The sequence below is a fragment of the Emydura macquarii genome, unplaced genomic scaffold (assembly GCF_026122565.2).
Source record: "Emydura macquarii macquarii isolate MOO-44397 ecotype Brisbane River unplaced genomic scaffold, CSIRO-AGI_Emac_v2 contig_2473, whole genome shotgun sequence".
In the NCBI taxonomy this organism is placed as follows: domain Eukaryota; kingdom Metazoa; phylum Chordata; order Testudines; family Chelidae; genus Emydura; species Emydura macquarii.
In genome coordinates, this window is record NW_027132610.1 from 15,192,806 (window position 1) to 15,213,651 (window position 20,846).

The 20,846-nt window shown below is 40.9% G+C and overlaps 1 protein-coding gene across 1 annotated transcript in view; it reads right to left on the minus strand.

Moving 5' to 3' along the window:
* Positions 1-1,022: 1,022 nt before the first annotated feature.
* Positions 1,023-20,846, minus strand: part of TRPC4 (transient receptor potential cation channel subfamily C member 4) — a 191,618-nt gene continuing 171,794 nt past the window's right edge. Inside the window, exons 8-11 of the mRNA XM_067563036.1 lie at positions 18,492-18,686; positions 4,970-5,011; positions 4,596-4,685; positions 1,023-2,358 (exon numbers count right to left, since the gene is read on the minus strand). Coding sequence (XP_067419137.1) covers positions 1,639-2,358; positions 4,596-4,685; positions 4,970-5,011; positions 18,492-18,686 — 1,047 coding nt within the window. The 3' untranslated portion in view covers positions 1,023-1,638. The remainder of the gene's footprint in view (positions 2,359-4,595; positions 4,686-4,969; positions 5,012-18,491; positions 18,687-20,846) is intronic.

The following is a 20,846-nucleotide window of genomic DNA, read 5'->3' on the forward strand; positions in this document are numbered from 1 at the left end:
TATCCATCTATGAACTCTTGTGTAGCTAACCTAAAAATCAAAGGAAACTAAGGCCACAAATATAGAATCTATATAGTGAGGTATATTTATAAAGGAGAGAATATTTAAATCCAACATTTACATGCAAAACTCACATGAGCTCACGGTTACCTGTTTTCCACATGCAAGGGCACCTCCATCTTGTAGGGGCAACTTAGGAGCTTTAGAAAATGTGCCTGTAAAGGTCTGGTTTCTGCTCAGCCCACAAAAAACTGATGAAAGATGACATCCATGGTTAATTCCTCTTATTTTATCTTTGTTATATACTTCCTGAGGTCCAGTATATAAGGTAATTCTGTGTGCTGAGATCCCCCCACACAGGACAGTAAAAATTGTAAAACCTACCACAACAAGATGAATATAAGAATGGAATGGCTATCTTATTGTGGTGTATTCACAAGTTTCCATGGGCCTTTCTTTAGTCTGTAGGGTAAATTTTTTATATTTATTCTATCTTAATAATATAGGACACCAGTCACCAATTAAAAAGAAACATACGGTTTAATTTAAAAAATACTCATTTTGACTAAGACAATAAATCACTCATCATTTATGAAAAATACTGTCAAGTTTCTATTATACATTTGAATGTCTATATATTTTGTATAAAATCATACATGAGGTTCCCTCAAACTCTGTGATGATTCAAAAAACCTCTGTTAGGTTAGCCTTTCAAATATTCCTAGCAGATTGTCATTTTCCTAGTATTTAGAAGGATTTTTTTCTGAAGTGTTCTTGCTCTTAGCAAATGCAATTGTAATGTGAAGGCAGAAGCTAATGAGCAATTGTATACTGAAGTGCATAGTTTGTCCAGTTTTGGAAAAAGCAGATGTTTGAAGAAGTAATAGCTGTACTGATTATGGATTCTTTCGGAATAAACAGTCAAAATTGTAGCAAGCCATAAACATTTTGTTTACTATAAGAAAGGAAACATTTTGTACAACCTAAATTTTTTGCAAATTAAATTTTAACATCGTCATTAATAGAGTCATAATTATTTGGGGGGAAAGTATAACTAAATAACCGAATAGGATAATTATTCATAATGTACAGTTATTAACACTCTTTCAATAAATAAATTATATTTTACGTTTTAATTTATTTCCATAACATTTGAAGCAAATAAAATTTCTACCCATTTAGATAATTGTATTGACAGGAACTGCTTATGGACTATTATGCTGCCCATTATCTTTAAAGAACTAAAAAAGTTAAGTAAAGGCTTACAAGTTTAAGCTACTTTTTATTTGCATAGAAAAATATTTATCATAGGAGTCAACTATCATATGAGAGAAATTGCATTTGTTTTAATTGAAAAAGATAGCTAAAAAGTTTCTGTAGGTTATTGCAACAGTACAAGAATACAAGATGTTTCCATTTATTAAAAATGTAAAACAAATTGTGAAAGCTAAAGCAGGCTTCAAAACATAAGGGTCCTCTATTGTTTCTCCCTCACCTAATTATGTTACAAGTTCATGTGCCATGGTTGTTGAATACTATAAAGTGTAATTATATACTTTCTATTATAACTTTTAAACAATCCCACCGAAGAGCACTATGCAAAATATATATATTTGTATATGCTGTCTCCTACACTCATCACAACCTCGTTGTTACATAATCATCCTGAACAACTGTCTCGTCTTTCGTATCTGAGTCACTGTTAATGTCCAACTCTTTGTCCAGCAAATCCTCTGTGGTGGGCAGGACTGAGTCCTGTACCTCTGTCTTCTCAGTTTCTAAAGCACAGTCGTTCTCCTTGTGCTGTGAATCCGAAGTCTCACTGTTGGCTTGCTTATTGTTTGTTAGCATGCACTTTTCACTGAGACCTTGGACGCTTAATTCATGGTTCCTGATTAATTCTTCCCCTTCCAGTTCAGTTGTTTTCTCACATTGTTCTTCCTCCTGTTGCTGTGAAACTTCTTCAGATACAGAATATATTTTATTTGCACTCAGTTCCAGGGAGTTTGTTTTCGATCGTCTGTGAAATAATCCAAAACTTTTTATGTCTGTTACAAAGTTCACCCTCTTTTGTTTCTCTTTTGTGGACTCAGACATCATCAGTGCAGCTCCATTGCTTATGTTATGTGTGTCAGAGGCTATGGCAGCTGATCTTGGATGAATCATTGTAGTGATGTCAAAAAGGCTGAAGTTCTTTTTCTTTGCTTTCTCATTTCCTCCACTCTTACATTTACTATCAGTCTCTGACAAAGAAGAGTCGTCTTTGTTGATTTTCGAAGTTTGCAGATTAGATAGCTTGTTTCCTTTCAGCAAACCCAGGACTTCAAAACGAAAGCTGGAAATATCTTGCTTTAACTCCTAAAAAGTGAGGAAGATATAGGAAGCATTAACAACTTGGGAATCTGTTTTATTTTTGTTCGTTTTTCTCTTTGTAATAAAGAACAACACCTGAATGTTTTAGCAAATACATTCATTTGTAAATATGTAGTATTATGGATGTTAATTTTTATTCTTCTCTAACATCTTCAAAGTGCTTTGAAAATGCTGTGTGAAGGTGGAGAAGTGAATAATAATAATTCCCAGGCAAAAGCCTGAGAGCTTATGTAAGTTGATCAAGACCCCTCGTCCAAAACATTAGCAGTCCTTGGATGAGAACTCTGGATGTTTTACCTCCCAGATCTAGGTTTGGTTCACTAGGCTGTGCATTTTCACTGCTCTTTCTTAACCCACTGAATGTTTTTACCCCTTACAAAATGCACTAGTTTTCAGGTGGATAGCACCAGGAACTGGGTATTTTAAGGATTTGGGAATTAAGGAAGTGATGCTAGTGGGGAAACTGGGGAGGTTCTGTGAGAGGGAAAGGCACAGTAGTGAACCTAAGAGGTGTGGTGGGTGTGGTCATCCTCTCTCCCATTAGCTTCGTCAGGATCTCCTGAATATAAACTTTTATTGAAAAAAAGGTAAGGGGTGGTCCTAAGAACCCCTCAATGACAACTGGCAGAGAGCTCACTCTATAATAATTCACAGTAGGCCTGATACACATTACCTGCAACACATTGTTGTCATAATACATATTTAAGAGGTGTCATGTAAGGTATTGTATGGAAACTGGTGACACACTGGTCCCAAAAATCATTGTGTGGTGTATGGATGGGGTGTGTACGAAGTTTGTATGTGTACTGGAAATGTGTTCTTAAAATGTGTTTCAGAGGCAGTGCATAAATCCATCCTGCTCTGGACACAAGAGTATGGATTCCCCTGTCTGACCAGCTTGATTAGAGGCAGAGGACAGTTAAATGACATTTACATATAAGGTAAACCAAGCAATCAAACTAATAAGCAATGGAGGAGAGCACTTAGCGAACTCTTCAGAGTTGCGAGTCCGCAATCCCAGGAAATCTGCCTAGCTTTTGAGACAAAGACACTAGACTTTGGAAAATATATGGAGAAAAAAAAGACATTCTGGTTATTCATCACTTAGAGAACACAGGGAACAGCACCTTGTGAGCCTGTGAAACTTTGATTCTCCTGGCCTGAGGGAGAAGAGCTGCTGCTCACTTGCTGTAAGCGACAGGCTGTTTTCGGCAAGGGACATAAATTGCTAGAATTGAGTTTTAGTCACTAGAAAGTGTATTTTGTTTTGTTTAGTTTGTAACCAGATCTGTCTCTTTTTCTCTTGCTTATTATCACTTGAATCTCTCTTCTTTACTAATAAACGTATTCTTAGTTTTACTATAAACTCTCTCAGTGCTGTTATATTGAAGTACAAAGTGAATCTTCACTAACCTAACAGTGTGGATCTTTGGAGGCAGTGAACTTAATTTCTGAGTGTCACAATGAGAGGGATTGGACACTACAAAGAGATTTCTCTGGGGAACTCAGGAACTGGGGTTCACTGATTGTTATCTGCAAGGCTGGGTTAAGACTGGCAAAGTCTAGAGGAGTTTTCTGGTGAAGCCAACAGACTGGTAGGGCACACAGTCCAGTAAAGCTTTCTCTTGCTGAGGTGTACGGGTAACACAGTGGCTTATAGTTCTGGGTGTCCTGAGCAGAATGTCACTGGGTGTTTCTAGTACTTATGGCTATAAAGAAAATCTTCCATCCAGTCCTGCACTCCATGGCAGAAAAGCTAATTTTCCTTAGATGTGGAACCACTTTCATCTTGCTCTAGCAGTCTGGTCGTTCACACAAGCTCTACCTCACTTCTGGATTCCCCTACCGAGAGAAAATGCCCAACTAGACAACTGAACTGTCTCTTTTGTCTGCTGGAAAAGGCATGGTCCTAAAAGTTTCAATGATGGGCCCAAGCAGACCTAGTCATCCATTGGCATAGCCATGAATGTAAAATGGGTCACTTTACTCCAATCACAGGGCTTCACTACCCATAATTCTTTATTAATATAACAGTTGTGAAAGTCTAAAGCCATTGTACTGGAAAGCAAAAAAAGCAAGATTTTGTGTGCATAATGTATGCGTGTGGTCAGGCGGCCACACAGACTGGCCTCTAAGTGAATGGCAGTTGCATGATTGTTTGTTTGATGCTCTGTAGTCATTTTATATTTTATTATTACACTACAAAGCAGGAAAATAGTCACCTTAAAATTCTCTTCTGTGAGTCCTTCTTCAGTTTTCGCATCTCTTATCATTGCAGCCACGTATCTTTTAACGAGATTTCTCATCACTTCCTAGAAGATTTAAAAGATTGTGTTAGTTTTGCTGGTAATGCTAACTGGACATACATTCACTGAACCAACTGCATTTTTGCTTTCTCTTCTAAACCATTGCAAAAAATGTAAAATTCCTAGAGCCAGTTGAAATTTTACCTCAGTATCTTTTTTCAATGGAAAATAACTTTTTCAACCAAACAGATTTTTCTTGAAAAATGGCAGAGGGAGGGAAGGAAGAGGCAGGGGAAATCCTATCCCAACCATATTTAATAATCGCCCAGGTTAAAAATATAGGCCTTCACCTGGTACTGATGATGTCTCCTCAAATTATCAGCTGCACGCCTCTGAAAAGAAAAAGATTGAGATACTGAATGATATTAATGCTAGTGACTGATTTTTAAAAATAAAACCTCAACAGCTAGCTGAAAGTGGCAGGACAGCAATACTATGCACTAGGGAAAAAATCAAGTGATGTGGAGGTCTGGTTCAAGGTCTTTTGGGAAGTTTCCATACTGGTGAAAGGCCCATCATGGAGCTGGACAGGAGGGAAGGCTGCTGACAAAATTCAAAGTGGATCCTCTGTGTCATCATCATACTGAAAGGGGAGATCTGTGCCAGCTCTAAGTAGGCCAGGGTGAAGTGGAACTTGGGAGTGGAAACACAGGATCTGTGATCAAACTGAGAAGCCCTCTGCACAAAGGGGTGTGGGGAAGGATAATGGCTACTATTCCTACCTTCAAAGCTAGGAGAGTAGCTAGACAGGGGTGCAGTAGTGCCCCATGACTTCCCCACAGGTTAGAGAGTGAATTCTACCTCCTCACCCCTGCTCAGCCTCCTGCACAAAGCTTGATTGCTCATGTTCTAGGCACTGAAGAATGAATTTGGGTGAAAGAGAAAATCCAAGTACACTTTTTCGCTGTAATGCAAAAGGCAGTCTCCGGAAATGAATGGTAACTTTTATTTCTGGATGAATGGGTGAATATTAGGTCATTGGCCAGGCTCAAAATAAAGCCAAGCTGTCCACATTACCAGATGGGCAATGCTCAAATGGGGAACGAGAAAAAGAGGTTTTGTGGGAAGAAATGGATAAAACACAGCACTACCAACAAGAAAGCAATGGGCATCTCATCTGATTGTACTCAGATAGCTAATGGGTCTCAGGAAGAAGGGAAAAATAATTTGATTCATACGCAGCTCATGAATTAATGATGTCTTCAATAACAATTCACACTGGCTGACTGAAGTCTTTGCTTATTCTATTCCTTTCATTGTCCCTAGTTCACATTCATAGATTCCAAGTCCAGAAGGAAAAATTGTGATAATTGTGATTAGTCTGACCTCCTGTATAACACAGGCCATAGAACTTCCCCAGAATAATTCCAAGGACATATTTTTTAGAAAAACATCCAATCTTGATTTAAAAATTAGAATAATAGAATCATGGAAGATTAGGGTTAAAAGGGACCTCACAGAAGGTCATCTAGTCAAAATCCCTGCCCAAAACAGGACCAACCCCAACTAAATCACCCCAGCCAGGGCTTTGTCAAGCTGGGCCTTAGAAACCTCTAAGGATGGAGATTCCACCACCTCCCTAGGTAACCCATTCCAGTGCTTCACCACCCTCCTAGTGAAAAAGTTTATCCTAATATCCAATCTAGACCTCCCTGACTGCAACTTGGGACCATTGTTCCTTGTTCTGTCATCTGCCACCACCGAGAACAGCCTAGCTCCATCCTCTTTAGAACCCTCCTTCAGAAAGTTGAAGGCTGCCCTTAAATTCCCTCTCACTCTTCTTTTTCTGTAGACTAAATAAGTCTATTTCCCTCAGCCTCTCCTCGTAAATCATGTGCTCCTGCCTCCTAATAATTTTTGTTGCCCACTGCTGAACTCTCCAATTTATCCACATCCTTTCTGTAGTGTGGGGCCCAAAACTAAAACACAATACTCCAGATGTGGCCTCATGAGTGCCAAGTAGAGGAAAATAATCACTTCCCTCCATCTGCTGGCAATGCTCCTACTAATGCAGCCCAATATGCCATTAGCCTTCTTGGCAATAAGGGCACTCTGTTGACTCATATCCAGCTTCTTGTTCTCTGTAACCCCCAGGTCCTTTTCTGCAGAACTGCTGTCTAGTTTGTCAGTCCCCAGTCTGTAGCTGTGCATGGGATTCTTCCGTCCTACGTGCAGGACTCTGCACTTGTTCTTGTTGAACCTCATCAGATTTTTTTGGCTCAATCCTCCACTATGTCTAGGTCATTCTGTATCCTATCCCTACCCTCCAGCGTATTTACAATTTGCCGCAGCTTAGTGTCATGTGTGATTTTGCTAAGGGTGTAATCTACCCCATCATCCAGTTCATTAATGAAGATGTTGAACAAAACCATTCCCAAGACTGACCCCTCAGACACTTTGCTTGATACTGGCTGCTAACTAGACATTGAGCTATTGATCATTACCCGTTGAGTGATGGAGAATCCACCACTGACCCTGGGTAAATTGTTCCAATGGTTAATTACCCGTACTATTAAAAATGTATGCTTTATTTCCAGTCTGAATTTTTCTATCTTAAATTTCCAGCTGTTGGATTGTGTCATACCTTTCCGTGCTAGATTAAAAAGCCCATGATCAAATATTTGTTCCCCATGTAGAGCAACAGACTATAATGAAGTCACCCCTTAATCTTCTCTTTGTTAAAATAAATAGATTGAGTTCTTTGAACCTATCACTCTAAGGCACGTTTTCTAATCCTTTAATCATTCATGTGACTCATTTCTGAACCCTCTCCAGTTTCCTTCTTGATGTGTGGACAATAGAACTGGACACACTATTCCAGCAGAGGTTGTACCAGTGCCAGATACAGAGTAAGTTAGAGCGAGCAAGGTTGATTTTTTAAAATGTTTGCTTCCTTCATTTGTCATCCCAAATGCAATTGGAAGTCTAACCTATGGCAAAATCTATCTAGGAAACCTGACAAAAACCAAATTATAACAAATCAGGCACTACTATATTTTCTCCAATTCTTGCTGATTTACAATTTATTTATGACTGGTAATGTTCCTGTACTAGTAGATGCTTTGTAATTTGTGACTGATTTAGATTTTACTGTGGAATCATGATGAGGATCTAGTATGATGTAGGGTTTGGGAGAAAGGGGGACACATTACAGTTCTGATTGTAGTAGTTTCTCTGAAAAGTCAGTGCAGGGAAAGGTTCCCGAAGTGAGCAGCTGCCCTCTAGTTATTCCAATGCTTAGTTTTCCTGATTACATTTCTGTATCTTATGTCATTTTGTGCATGCTAAATACATGTTACTGTGCCCCTTCTAACTCAGTCACCTGAAGAGTGGGTGGAAATGCATCAAGTACTTTGCCAATAGAGTAAAATGTTTTGGCAAAACACCTTTGCAAAGGAAGGGATGTAGCCCTCCCCCACTCTGCATTAAAACAGCTTTGCTCTTGCAATGTTTTAAGGTGGACCACCAGGTGGAGATGTCTCCCTCCTGTTGAGAGAAGACCGAGGGAATCCTAAAAGCATTAGTTGTTCATGAAGATAAATCTGACTCACAGAGGATTTGGTAATGAGGAAAAAATCACTTTAAGATATTACTGAAATGTACTTAACTCAAGGTAAAGGTAGTGAACCCAATAAATAAAGTAAATATTGACTCCTGTCTTGCAGAAAACATACCACCAGGGCTCAGCACTGTGTGTATCTACAATGAAATGCAAAATAAACACATCAGCCTAAGGTCAGCCCCACCTTAGCTCATGCTGCTATGGTGCAAGATCACACTAATTACCCAAATCAATTATTTATTGATCCTGCACCCACTGAAGTCAATGGCAAAACTCTCAGCTGAGCAGTACAGTGATCATTCAGCACACAGTATGGTAACGGGATTTTGGCTGACGGTACTAACCATATTTATCAACATGCAAATACCTCCAGAATATTTTACTACAATTACAATATGTATTTAATGCAAAGCACTGCTAAATTGGAGAAAAATAAATGTGTGCATTTGTGTGCACATGCATGCGTGAATACAGATATAATATTAAACAAGAGTTCAATGCCTCAGTTCTCCCTCTCCAGTTAAAATGCTCAGATCCTTGCTTCATTTCCTAATTCCCTTTCTCTTCTTCCTCATGGCAGAAAGGATCCGCCCCTAAGGCCTTCTACAAATTCACTGCCATGAGTTTTCTAGCCACTGCTGATTCCCACTTCCCATTGGGAACTGTGAAAAATGTGTGCTGGAGACCTATGAGGGTTTTCAGCAGGGTGAGGGTGAGACTTGTTACAGATAAGAGACCTGCCTCATCTTCCATCTGTAAAAAATCCCCTTTGACCTCCCACACTAATATCCCTATCCATTCCCCTAAAACAGTGGTTCTCAACCAGGGGTACTCATATCCCTGGGGTTACGCTGAGGCCTTCCTGGGGGTACGTCAACTCATCTAGATACAGTATTTGCATAGTTTGACAACAGGCTACAGGAACAGACTCAATATGGAGAAAAACTTAATTGTCGCTGTTGCTTCACTGCCTCCCAGTGAAGGCTCACAGGTGAAAAACAGGCTCAAGTATCACACTGAAATGCAAGTACAATATTTATATTTCAATCAATTTATTTTCTAATTATATGGTAAAAAGGAGAAAGTAAGTCATTTTTCAGTAGTAGTATGCTGTGACACTTCTGTATTTTTATGTTTGATTTTGTAAGCATGTAGTTTTTAGCTGAGCTGAAACTTGTGGTACGCAAGACCAATCACACTCTAGAAAAGGGTAGTCTGGAAAGATTGAGAACCACTGCCCTAAAACTCCTTAGAATCAGGCAGTTCCCAGGTGTTATCTACTTAAGAAACAGACAGTTTCCTCAAGGTGAAGGTCCAATTTTTCAAAGGTGGCCTCTAATTTTGATTGCCTCATTTTTGGGTGCCCATATTTAGACATGTAAGTTGTCCCAAGTTAAGCACCCAAAATTGCAGACATTTTTGAGAATGATGGCCCTACAGCCTAATTTTTGGAAGTACTGAGCACCCCCAACTCCATCTGAGGTCAATGGCAAGTACATAAGGTTCTGGGTGTTTAAAGCGTGCCAGGACAGCCAACTTGTGAAAATTTGTCATCAAATCACTCAAATTAAACTACAATATTGAGGTTAAGGATGTTTTCCTTCAAGGGACTATATAGCCACTTTGTTCCCGGCATAGCTGTGTCTTAGCCCTGGTCTACACTTACCTGGAGATTCAGTGGCAGTTGATGGGAGTTACGCAAACTACACAGAGTAGCTTGCGTAAAACCCGTCGACTGCTGTGCTTCCCTTCTGCATGCCATCTTCACTGTGCTGCGCCACTTGAGGGGGTTGTTTACAAGCGTCAACCTCCTGATCAATTTAGTGGGTCTACACTGACCACTCAGTCGATCCAGAAAGATCGATCTGACGGTGATGACTTTGCCGCTGTCAGTATAGATTTACCCTAAGACTTTCAATAGGACTTCACTCACAGCTTTCCTTTTGCTTTAGAGAAAGCTAAATTAGAAAGAGTTTAAGGGTCAAGATTTAGTTCTTTACGTTGTGCCAAGGTTTACTTTAACTTACAAAACTTTAAGAAAGCTGCATACATGCCAAATGTTAATACCTTAAAAGAAATAGCTCCCTTTCTTTGTTTAGTGCTCCACTCCTAGATGTACCTCTTTGAATAATCATTTCATATAAGCAAAAAAAAAAGTGTGAGAATTCAAAAACCTTTGATTTAGACTTTTTTTTAATCACTTCATTTTTAATAAAGAAAAGTTGACATGTAAGCAGTAGCTCAGCTGGGTATGAAGCACTGTTGAAAATTGTCAGAAGAGAGGCCATGGAAGCAGTTATATATATTAATCACTGTAATATGGAAAAGGCACAGTCATATGACGAAGGCACAGCAGTGGGACATCTAAGATGCCGGTTCAGTTCCCAGATCTAACACAAATTTCCTGTGTGAAACTGGGCAAGTCACTTAATCTGTTTTTGCATGTGTAAAAAGAATTGTAGGACTGGAAGGGTCCTTGCGAGGTCATCTAGTCCAATCCCCTGTACTTATGGCAAGAGCAAGCAATCTCTAGACCATCCCCTGCTCTTAAAAATTTCCAATGATGCAGATTCCACAATCTCCATAAGCAATTTATTCCAATATTTAACTACCCTGAAAGTTAGGAATTTTTTCCTAATGTCCAATCTAAACTGCCCCTGCTGCAATTTAAGCCCATTGCTTCTTGTCCTATCTTCAGAGGTTAAGGGGAACAATTTTTCTCCCTCCTCCTCGTATCAACCTTTTATATACTCTGAATCAGCATTTAATATTGGAACCTAAGTACTGGTAAAGTACAATTGAACATTGCTGGCCTGTTTACATTGTCTGTGAGCAAGCTGCACCTGTGGTTTGAGTTGATGACCTCAGAACAGCTGAGAGCAGAGATGGTTGGGAAATGGAATTTCCATTCTGTGGAACATTCCAACATTCTGAAATCTTCTTTCATTCCAAATCGGAAAGAAAGGTCAAAATTTACCACAAAATGAAATATCCAAAATATTTCATTTTGGAAATCTCAAATCTACAATCTCCATGGTAGAAACATTTAGACTTTATCATTTCAACTAATCTATTATATTGCAAACATAAGTCAAAATTATAACATTTTGATAATTTCCCATAAAAATGTTGATGAAATCAATATATTCCTGTAAAATGTTTAGATTTAGTCAAATCAATCGTTTGAATGGTTCACCTACTGAACAGCCTGCTGTCCCAAAGAAAAACTATGCGATCAAAGAAAGATTTCGTAAACTAGTTGTGTGATATTTGATCAGCCCATAGGACTGGCTGTCCATAGCACAGTGAACTACAGATACAGAAAATTTTCATTCAGGGAAAATTAGAATTAATAACTGGCACAGGAGATGTATAAAACACTCACATGGTGTACCCTGCACCAGCCAAGCCCACTGCCCCAAGTGGGAATTTGCCTTTTTTGGAGGGCAGACGGTTCAACAGGCTGGTGTGCATATAGCTCATAAGGAAGTATTCCCAAGAAATTGTGTGTGTCCGCTCTGGGCCTGATCCGAAGTCTAATGAAGGAAGTGGAAAAACTTCACTGGGCTTTGGATCAGGCCCCAGAGTCACAAGCAGAGAAAAACTTCCAGACTAAACTATGTTTCTTCTCACTAGCCATATTCCAAACAAACCAGAGCTAGTTGGACCATTTCCCTAAAAAATGTGTTGGCAGACAAAGGCCTTTTGTTAGACACAAAAAGTTTCATGGAAAATATTGTTTCTTTCAAAATATTTGTGTTTTTCCTATGGAAAACCAAAAGACCCTCAAAATTTAATTTTTCAGTATTCCCCTCCCCTCCCCCCTTTTTATCATATCATTCACCAAAAACAGGGGGGGAGGGGAGACATGACAATATCTGACTTACTTTTCCACTAACCATATTTTCAAAACTGCTTTCCAAGTGATTAATACCTATAAAAGGATTCAAGTTAAATTAAATCTGAACTAATATTAATCCCTAATCTCAGATGGTGTGAATTGGAATAGTTCTCCTAAATTTAACACAGCTGTTTAGAGCATCTAATATTCTGGCTCAAAATGTTTAATAAATGAATGTTATGTACCCCATTTTCAAATACACTAACACATTGCCACTGTGATTCATATTTATTTCTAAAATATAATCCCACTCTTTTTTTCTGTCTAGTTCTTATCTGCACTTGTTTCTTTTCCTTCTGTTGTTGCACTTTTGGGTTTGCAGTTTTCCATTGCTCTTTCTGAATTCAACTCATGATTTTTGTTTTGCTTTTCTCTCTTCTGAATTAATATTTCTTTATCCCTGGCTTGTCTGAGTTTTAATGTCTCCATTTCTTTTCACTTGTCTGATTCTTGCTGTCTATTTTTCATAATCTGTTTCCGTACGTACCATCCTCATCCCCCTGTATATTTTTGTTGACACCTACTTTCTCTTTTTCTGTGGCTGTCTCTTTTCCTTCTCTGTCCTTTCTTTCCTATTTACAATAGTGGCAGCTAAACCAAGCACACTGGTCTTTCATGATGCAAATGCTGCCCTATAAGGCTGCCCTTCTGGAACACATGAATTCAGCATCTTTTCATGAAATCTGAACTAGTTTCATCTGTCATTCTGCATATCCATCACATGAGAGTTACCGCTGCATGCTTGTTTCGCTATATGGCCACCCAGGAGAAAAAGCTTTCACTGATTAAAGTGAATAACAGGATATGACAGAACAATAAATGGGATGAGTCTAAACCATCATTCATTTGATGGGGGTTGGGAAGAGAAAACAGGTAAGGAGAGAGGGTTATCTATGACTATGACAATGGTCCAGATTGGAGAATACATCACACCCTCTGTGTAATTACCCCTGTCCTTCCTCATGGGGTAAAATTCTGGCTTCATTAAGTGTGTGGGAGTTTTGCCACTGAGTTTACTGGAACCAGGATTGTAACCCTTGCATCTTTCCTTTATCTGTTGTAGGTATTTATATGTGCCCCCCCATTTCCCATGTTGTCTAAACACTGCACAATCTTCAAAGTATCCTGGCAATATCCCTGCGAGATAGGGAAGTGCTATCTTCCTCATTTTACAGATAGGGAATGACAGCATAGAGAGACTAAATGACTTTCTCACAGTCACACAGGAAGTTTGTGGCTGAGCTGGAAGTTGAATTCATGTCTCCCAAATCCAACGCTAGTGTCCTAATAACTGGATCAATTAGCCTTTGCCTCTCTTGTGTGGATCCCTTCATCTCCCTTCTACTTCCTCTCCTAAAGGTTCCCAATTCCTTCTGCTGCATGCATTATGCGTCTGTGCTGAATGAGTAATGCTTCCAGGTCAGTGCAATGCTTAATAGCACATTATCACACATTCATTTGATGCTGTTCTGTACTGTGGATATGTGCTGTTTGTCTGTGGTATGTCAGTGATACTTAAACTATGGCTTTGGAGCCACAAGTATGTCTTCACAGGCAGGTCTTTGGCACAGGAGCCATATTTGACGCCACATGGTTATATTTTCATGGTGATACCGCATAAATGTGCGATGAACATTTCTCTCAACTTCAACAGCATGACATGAATGCAACTCAGTGTCAGGATGTTACACCACACGGATGTCAGGCTCCTCCACCCCACCCGAAAGCTAAGGGAACGTTCTGCACTGCAATAAGAGGTGTGATTGCAGCAGGTGTAGACGTATCCAACCTACTTTTGCTCTAGGTAGCTTGAATAATAATAGCAGTAAAGCCACAGCAGCATGTGTGGCAGCTGACCTGGGACCCTGGATCTGTGCTGGAGTAGCTAGCCCATGCAACCATCTAAGATTCTTCAGCTTCACTGCTATTGTTGTTCAAGCTAGCTAGATCAAATCTAGCTTAGTTTTGTCTACATGTGCTGTAGTCACAGCTTTGATTGCAGTGCAGGCGTAGTCTAAGGGCATGGTTAGGCCACAAACTTTTGCTGATGCACGTTACAATCACAGAAAACCTTCGCAGTCAGCATATGGCTTGTGGGTACGCATGCTTGTCTCCATGTGTCAGCGCTGCGTGTACTCACCAAGAGTGCTTATGTTGAAACACAGTATGGTGCACCATGGATAGGTATCCCAGCGTGCAACTCGTCACCATCCCAGCATGCTGGGAAGTTTTGGCAATGCATTGTGGGGCAGAAACAAGTCATGCAGGGATAATTGGGGGCAAAAGGTCAATTTCCCAGCAGGCAACTTTTTCTATCCCATAATGTCATTTCTGCCCCTTTTTAAAAAATCCTGCACACCTGCATGTCCATCTATGACAGAAGCATGGAGCCTGCACAGCTCTGCACTATTGTTTTGAGCATTGCAAGCACAGGATGCACAGGCCTGCAGTATTTGCAGAGCTGCAAGAAGAACCAAAACTTTGGGGAATATGATTTCTTGGAGGACAGACTGCTGTGGGACATAGCAAGAACCAATTCAAGGTTATTGGTGGTGTGCACAGAGAGGCTGAAGGTAGTGGACGCCGCTTCTGGGACTGAGAAATGAGCACTGACTGGTGGGATTGCATCATTATGCAGGCTTGGGATAATGAGCAGTGGCTGCAGAACTTTCGGATGTGTCAGGCCACGTTCTTGGCTCTGTGTGTCAAGCTTGCCCCACTCTTCCAGCAGAGAATGACACCAGAAAGAGAGCTGCACTGACAATGGAGAAGCAAGTGGTGATCACACTGTACAAGTCTGCATCACTGGATTGCTACCAGTTTCTGGGAAATCATTTTGGCACTAAAAAATCCACTGTGGGGCCATTGTCACGTAAATGTGCAGGGTCATTAATTATCTCTTGCTATGAAGGCCTGTGACTCTTGGCCATGTGCATGACGTAGTGGATGGATTTGCAGAAATGGGGTTCCTGAACTGCAGTGGGGTGATAGACAGCATGCATATCTCTATTGTGGCACCAAGCCACCTTGCCACAGAGTACATCAACAGAACGGGCTACTTCTCCATAACAGCGTCTAATGGTTATGCAATGTTGATGTATTTTCAGGGACGCTTCACCAACATCAGTGTTGGCTGGTCAAAGAAGGTGCATGATGCTCGCATCTTCAAGAATATAGGATTGCTGACAAAGCTACGAACAGGGACTTTCTTTCCCAACTGGTGGATTATCATTGATGCTGTTGAAATGCCAGTAGTGATCCTGGGGGAGCCCAGCCTACCTTGTGCTTTCCTGACTCATGAAGCTCTACACCAGCCATCTCACCAGCACCAAGGATAGATTCAGGTGCAGAATGAAAATTGAATGTGCCTCTGGTAGATGGAAGGAACACTGGCATTGTTTACTCATAAGACTGGATCTCAGTGGGAAAAAAATAAAACATTCCAATGGTCATTGCTGCCTGCTGTGTCCTCCACAATATTTGCATAGAAAAGGGGGAACAATTGCTGCCAGGTTGGAGGGCAGAGAGGTAGCAGCTGTCTGCTGAGTTTGAGCAGCCAGACACAAGGGTTATTAAAAGAGCTCGACACGGAGCTATCCAGTTCAGGGGGCTTTGAAAGAGTGCAGTGAGCTACCTTAGTGCATTGTAGTGTACAGTGCTCTACCTGGCCCTGCTGTTTTGGGACCTGTTAGGATTTGTATGGTGCTTGGTGTACATCTGTGAATATAACACTGACAATCGACCTATTCATTTTGTGGTGCTTGCTGCACATTTATGATTATTACTCTGTTTTTTTTTCACCGATCCTATGAGTTGTATCACACTGTATAATAACAAGTAAGTGGGTGCTTTCAGTCCTGGTAGGCATTCTGCAGCACATGTTGGGAACTAATAAAGCTGAATAATTTTCCAAACAGTAGAATTTTCCTGAGTAACAAAAACACTGCCAAAAAATTATTTTCACGTTAAAAGCAAATACATTAAAAACTTATCACATTTTATGAAACAGAGCTTAAGAATGGGAAAGAATATTCATGTCCATTTTAGCTGCACGTATAGCAACTGTGACAGGTCAGTGTATGTGAAGGGGTGGTTCTTCTGGCTGTTCCCCTGTGTGGTGTGGTGTGGTAGTGGTAGGGATACAGACTCTGATGCCACATGGAATGTTGATGGCTGTGAAGGAAGATGCTGTACTGGATTTCTCCATGGAGTGCAAAGGAAGACAAGAATGTGATTGTTGAAACTGTAGGTCCACAAAAGTCTTCAGCATCTGTGTTTGCTGACAGAGAAGCCCCATCATGTCCTGGTGCATCTCATCCTCCTTTTCCTGCCAGGATTCCTGGGCTTTTCTCCTGTCTGCTCTTTTCTTCTCCTCACAGTTTGCGATATTCGCCCTCCAGGGCTTCTATTCATGGTCTGATGCAGCAATGGCTTGCCGGATCTTGCTGAACATGTCATCCAGTGTTGTCTTCTTTCTCCTCCCTATGTGGCTCAGGAGTTCCGTAGGTGTGGAGGGGGAGCCCCTCAAGGCCACAATGGCAGCAGCTAGAGATAAAACACACAGAGGTACTGCTTCCAGTGTAGTCACAATGGAAAGTGAAAGTAAAGATTCAGAACTCCCTTTCTTTACTCCCCCTAAGTTTGAAGCAGAATGTAAATAAGCATGTCTTGTTTAAAAGTGCTAATGCACAGCGCCATGCACAGCCCCAGCCTTATGGCTTGCCAGGGGCAGGAGAAATGAGGGAATTACTAAGCTGTATGAAACTATGAGTTTTAGGTCTATGGCACGGAATACTGGCACCATTTTCCACAGGTGGTGGTGATTTTAGCTGATATCTCACTCCCGAGGGTAACAAAGAGACAGAGAGCACAGCTGATGCTGGTGTCCTGAAGCAGCTTGGGCCCATGTTCCACTAGCCTGTTTACTGCAATGGCACCTGCTGAAGATATTGCTGACTGGTGTGGGAAAGTGTCCCACTGCAGAGGAAGAAATAAGGCTGCTGTGCCTAGAAAGCTTTGGGAGAGGATTGCAGGGCACCTCCATGAAAGCTTCAGCAAGATTTCTCAGGAGGATTCAAGGGATATCCCTGTGTACATAAGCAAATTGCTGCACCGTCCCCATGACCCCGACCCCTCCTGGCCCCGCAGACTCCCCAGCCTAGCTCTCGAGGGGAATGAAAAGCAGATAACAACTCTACCTCTCTTTGTTTTGCTGCTACCTTTTCTAGTGTGAGTGCAATAATGAAAAGTCAATAGCTATGTCCTGTGAAGCTGGGGGCACCGTCAGAACATCATTATAATGGGAAATACATTTACACACTTACCCAAGGTTCATTCCCTTGCATCATGCTCGCCCGTGCTCGACTGCTGGGACTGACTGGACTGCAGTGGAGTCTCAAATAGGTCCTGGCTTATGGCTTAGCTGAACCCTCCCCCCCGATCTGATGTCCTCCATCCTCTTCCTCTTCCTCCTCGCTGTTCACAGCAGGGGCCTGTGACTTGGGCTTCTCGGAGGGTTCCACAGTTGTCTTCAGTGTGGTGGTGGGGTCGCCACCAGTTACGGCACACAGCAGGTTGTAAAAGAGGCAGGTCTGCAGCTCAGCGCCAGATCAACTCTTGGTGTCCTGGGCCTTCTGAGATGCCTGCCCCAGTTCCTTCGCTCTCACGCAGCACTGCTGCTGCTCTCTGTCACACCACTTCTCCTGTATCCCCAGGCAATCTGCTCATAGATGGCCACATGTGCAGCCTTCCCACGGGCCCAGGAGATCAAATATCTTTTATCTATGCCAGGCTGGAGCTCAGCTGGAGAGCATAGCTGGCATGGTGAGCTGGGCAGGTTGCACACAACAGTGGAGAGCCGCTAGGTGTGCTACCTAGCTGGGCAATCAGGAAAAGGCATGTCAAAAAATCCCAGGGTTTTAAACTGTGTCTGTGGATGAGGACGGGGAGGGTTCCTGTCTCTGTGATCTCTGAGCAGTGGAGTTCACAACTCTGATAAGAGCTGCCAGTGCTGGGCATTGTGAGACAGCTGCTGGAGGACTGTTGGGGATGACATAGTAATGCAGCGTCTACACTCACACTGCACTGAGCTCAGTACATCAGCCATGGCTCAATGCTGCTCAGAGAGGTGGTGCTACTGTGTTGTTGTAACAGGGCACTTACATCGGTGGGAGACATATTGAAGTGTAGCTACATGCACAACTAGGTCAACACAAGGCAGCTTCTGTTGAACTAACTTTGTAGGGTGGACCAGGTCTAAATGACTTTCCAACTCTGCAAAGGTAAAAATCATCTATTTAGAAAGGGATGGGAAGAGACTGAGTAAGAACCACGATGATTTATTCCTTACCCCTATGGTTCCAAAACTTTCAGGTTTCCTTTTAATCTTTTTCTTGCACAGATGTCTCCATGTCCATTTGATCAAATACCAGAGAGACTTGGGGCTTGGAACAACATTGAAGGGAGTGGGTAGAGTCCCTCCTTCTTCAAAGTAACTCATCCAAAGCTTCGTTCGAGCAAACTTCCATTCAATGTCTGCATGATCCTATACACAAGAAACATAACAATTGAAAAACTGCTAAATTAACAAGGTAGAAAAAAAGATCAACAAACAGGAGTCTTATAACCTAAACACGTATCCTGAAGTGCTAATTAAATGCTTGTAGACAAACACAGCTGTCTGTTTGTGATAGAATTTAAATGCAGAGATTGACTTGATTTCTCCAGTAAGAGATAGTCTGGATATTATATCACATTGAATCTTTCTTGCATTGCTAATAATAATTATATAATATATAATATTAATTATATAATAATTAAATATCTCTAAGGTAGCAGAGGAAAATTACCAATAGAAAAAGACTGCCTAGCTGTGATCTTTTGCTGTGGAACCATATCATCACAGTGACATTCGTTCTCCATGGAGAACTTCACTTACTTCGCAACACACTAGCTTGAGTAAGACTGTGAGAGCTAGGAAATGTGGTCAAAGTGTGTCCCATTTTGTGGGGCTCCATTAATTGCCAACCTCAAAAAATTCAAACATCGTGAGCGAGGTCTCGCAAAAATCATGAGTTTAAAAATAACATGAGATTATTTTAACTTGTTTTCTGATTTTAAGGGTATTGCCTTGTCCCTCTGAATAAGATCCTGCTGTTTATTTTATAAGCATAACACTCTCAGGTGACGCTTTGTGCTTTTCTCTGCAACCATCAGGACTAGAACTTATATTTTTTTTAAAATGAAAGTTGAGACTCTGACCTAATCATATGCCTCTAGGAGCTGGGTAAGTAAATAAACACCAAATACAGTGAGAGTTGCAATCAAATAGTGAGAGTTGGTAACACTAGTGCTCTCCTGTTTTCAGGACATTGCTGTATAGAGCTGTGGGCTTGTTGCCAGTAAGTAGAGCTGGCAGAAAACCGTTTTTCTTGTCCCATGAAAATTTTTGAGATTACATTTTTCCCCATTCCACTTCAGGATAAAGCAGATTCCCTATCCCAATTTTTCAAGGGAGAGAGGAAGAAAAATTGACCTCCTTCAAATACCCATTAACCTGGTGATCAAGGAACTCTCCTAGCAAGTAGGAGGCATGGATTATAATAGACAATTTTTAAAAAATCCAAAGTCAAACAAAATGATTTTCAAAATTTTCTTTTGCAGAGAATTTCAGAATTTTCAGATTTCATTTCTAATCAAACCAAATTTGAAATCCTGAAATCCTCCACAAAGTGGAATTTCTATTCTTCACACACTTCTAGGCATGACTGCACCTGTCAAGGATCAATCTCTTTTAACAAGTGTTAAGATAGATAGATATAAAAGATAAACCCAAAGTTCTGATGGGGAAAAAGACATAGTTTTAATTAAATGAGAAATTAAATGAGAAGGCAGGAACAATGAAATAAATGTCCCAGGCCTCTACTGCAGCTTGCTTATGTGTCATAAAATCAGATATCACTACATCTTTGCATTCACTATTAGCAGGAGAGTCTGTGAAACTTGTAAAGCCACCACTTCTCCAACTTTGTGAAACTACACCAGCTTCAGTCACTAAACCCTCTCCTTCAAGGGATTAGAGCTTGCATAAAGTCTTAAAGAACTCAAGATAGGGAAGTAAATATTTTAAACCCTCCAGATGTGATCGCCTGTACAAGTGCCAGATCCTGCTATCCTTACCTATGCAAATCTCTCTTTAAAGTGAATGGGTGCTTTGCTTGAGTGAGGAATGAAGGATCATTCCTACATCTACATTTACGTGTTTCTCCAAATTGCTGAAATTCTCAAAGTTGCCTAAGGAACATGGATACCCAGTTCCCATTAATTTTACCTTTATGCTCTATAAGAATCACTGGATATAGTACTAACCGTTGATTTGGCTTGAAGTCTGGAAAATAGCCTTTTAAAGCTTAATCAGTCTTCAGTTTTAAAAAGAAAATATGCATCTTGCCTGTTGCAGATTCCTGATTCTCAGGGCAGATCCTGACTAGAACAGCCTGCTCTAACCTATGCCAGGTGACAACAACCCTGATACAGCCTGCTCCTCCCACAACACAACTCCTATGTCAGGAGCAGCTCTGTACCAGTCAGAATTATGGGAGAATTCTCATCTGGCAAAATCCAGCAGGTTTCCAGTCTGTTTGTGCTTCCAGGGTAGTGTAAAGGGACTAGAACACACCAGATTATCTGTCTCTGAATTCAATAT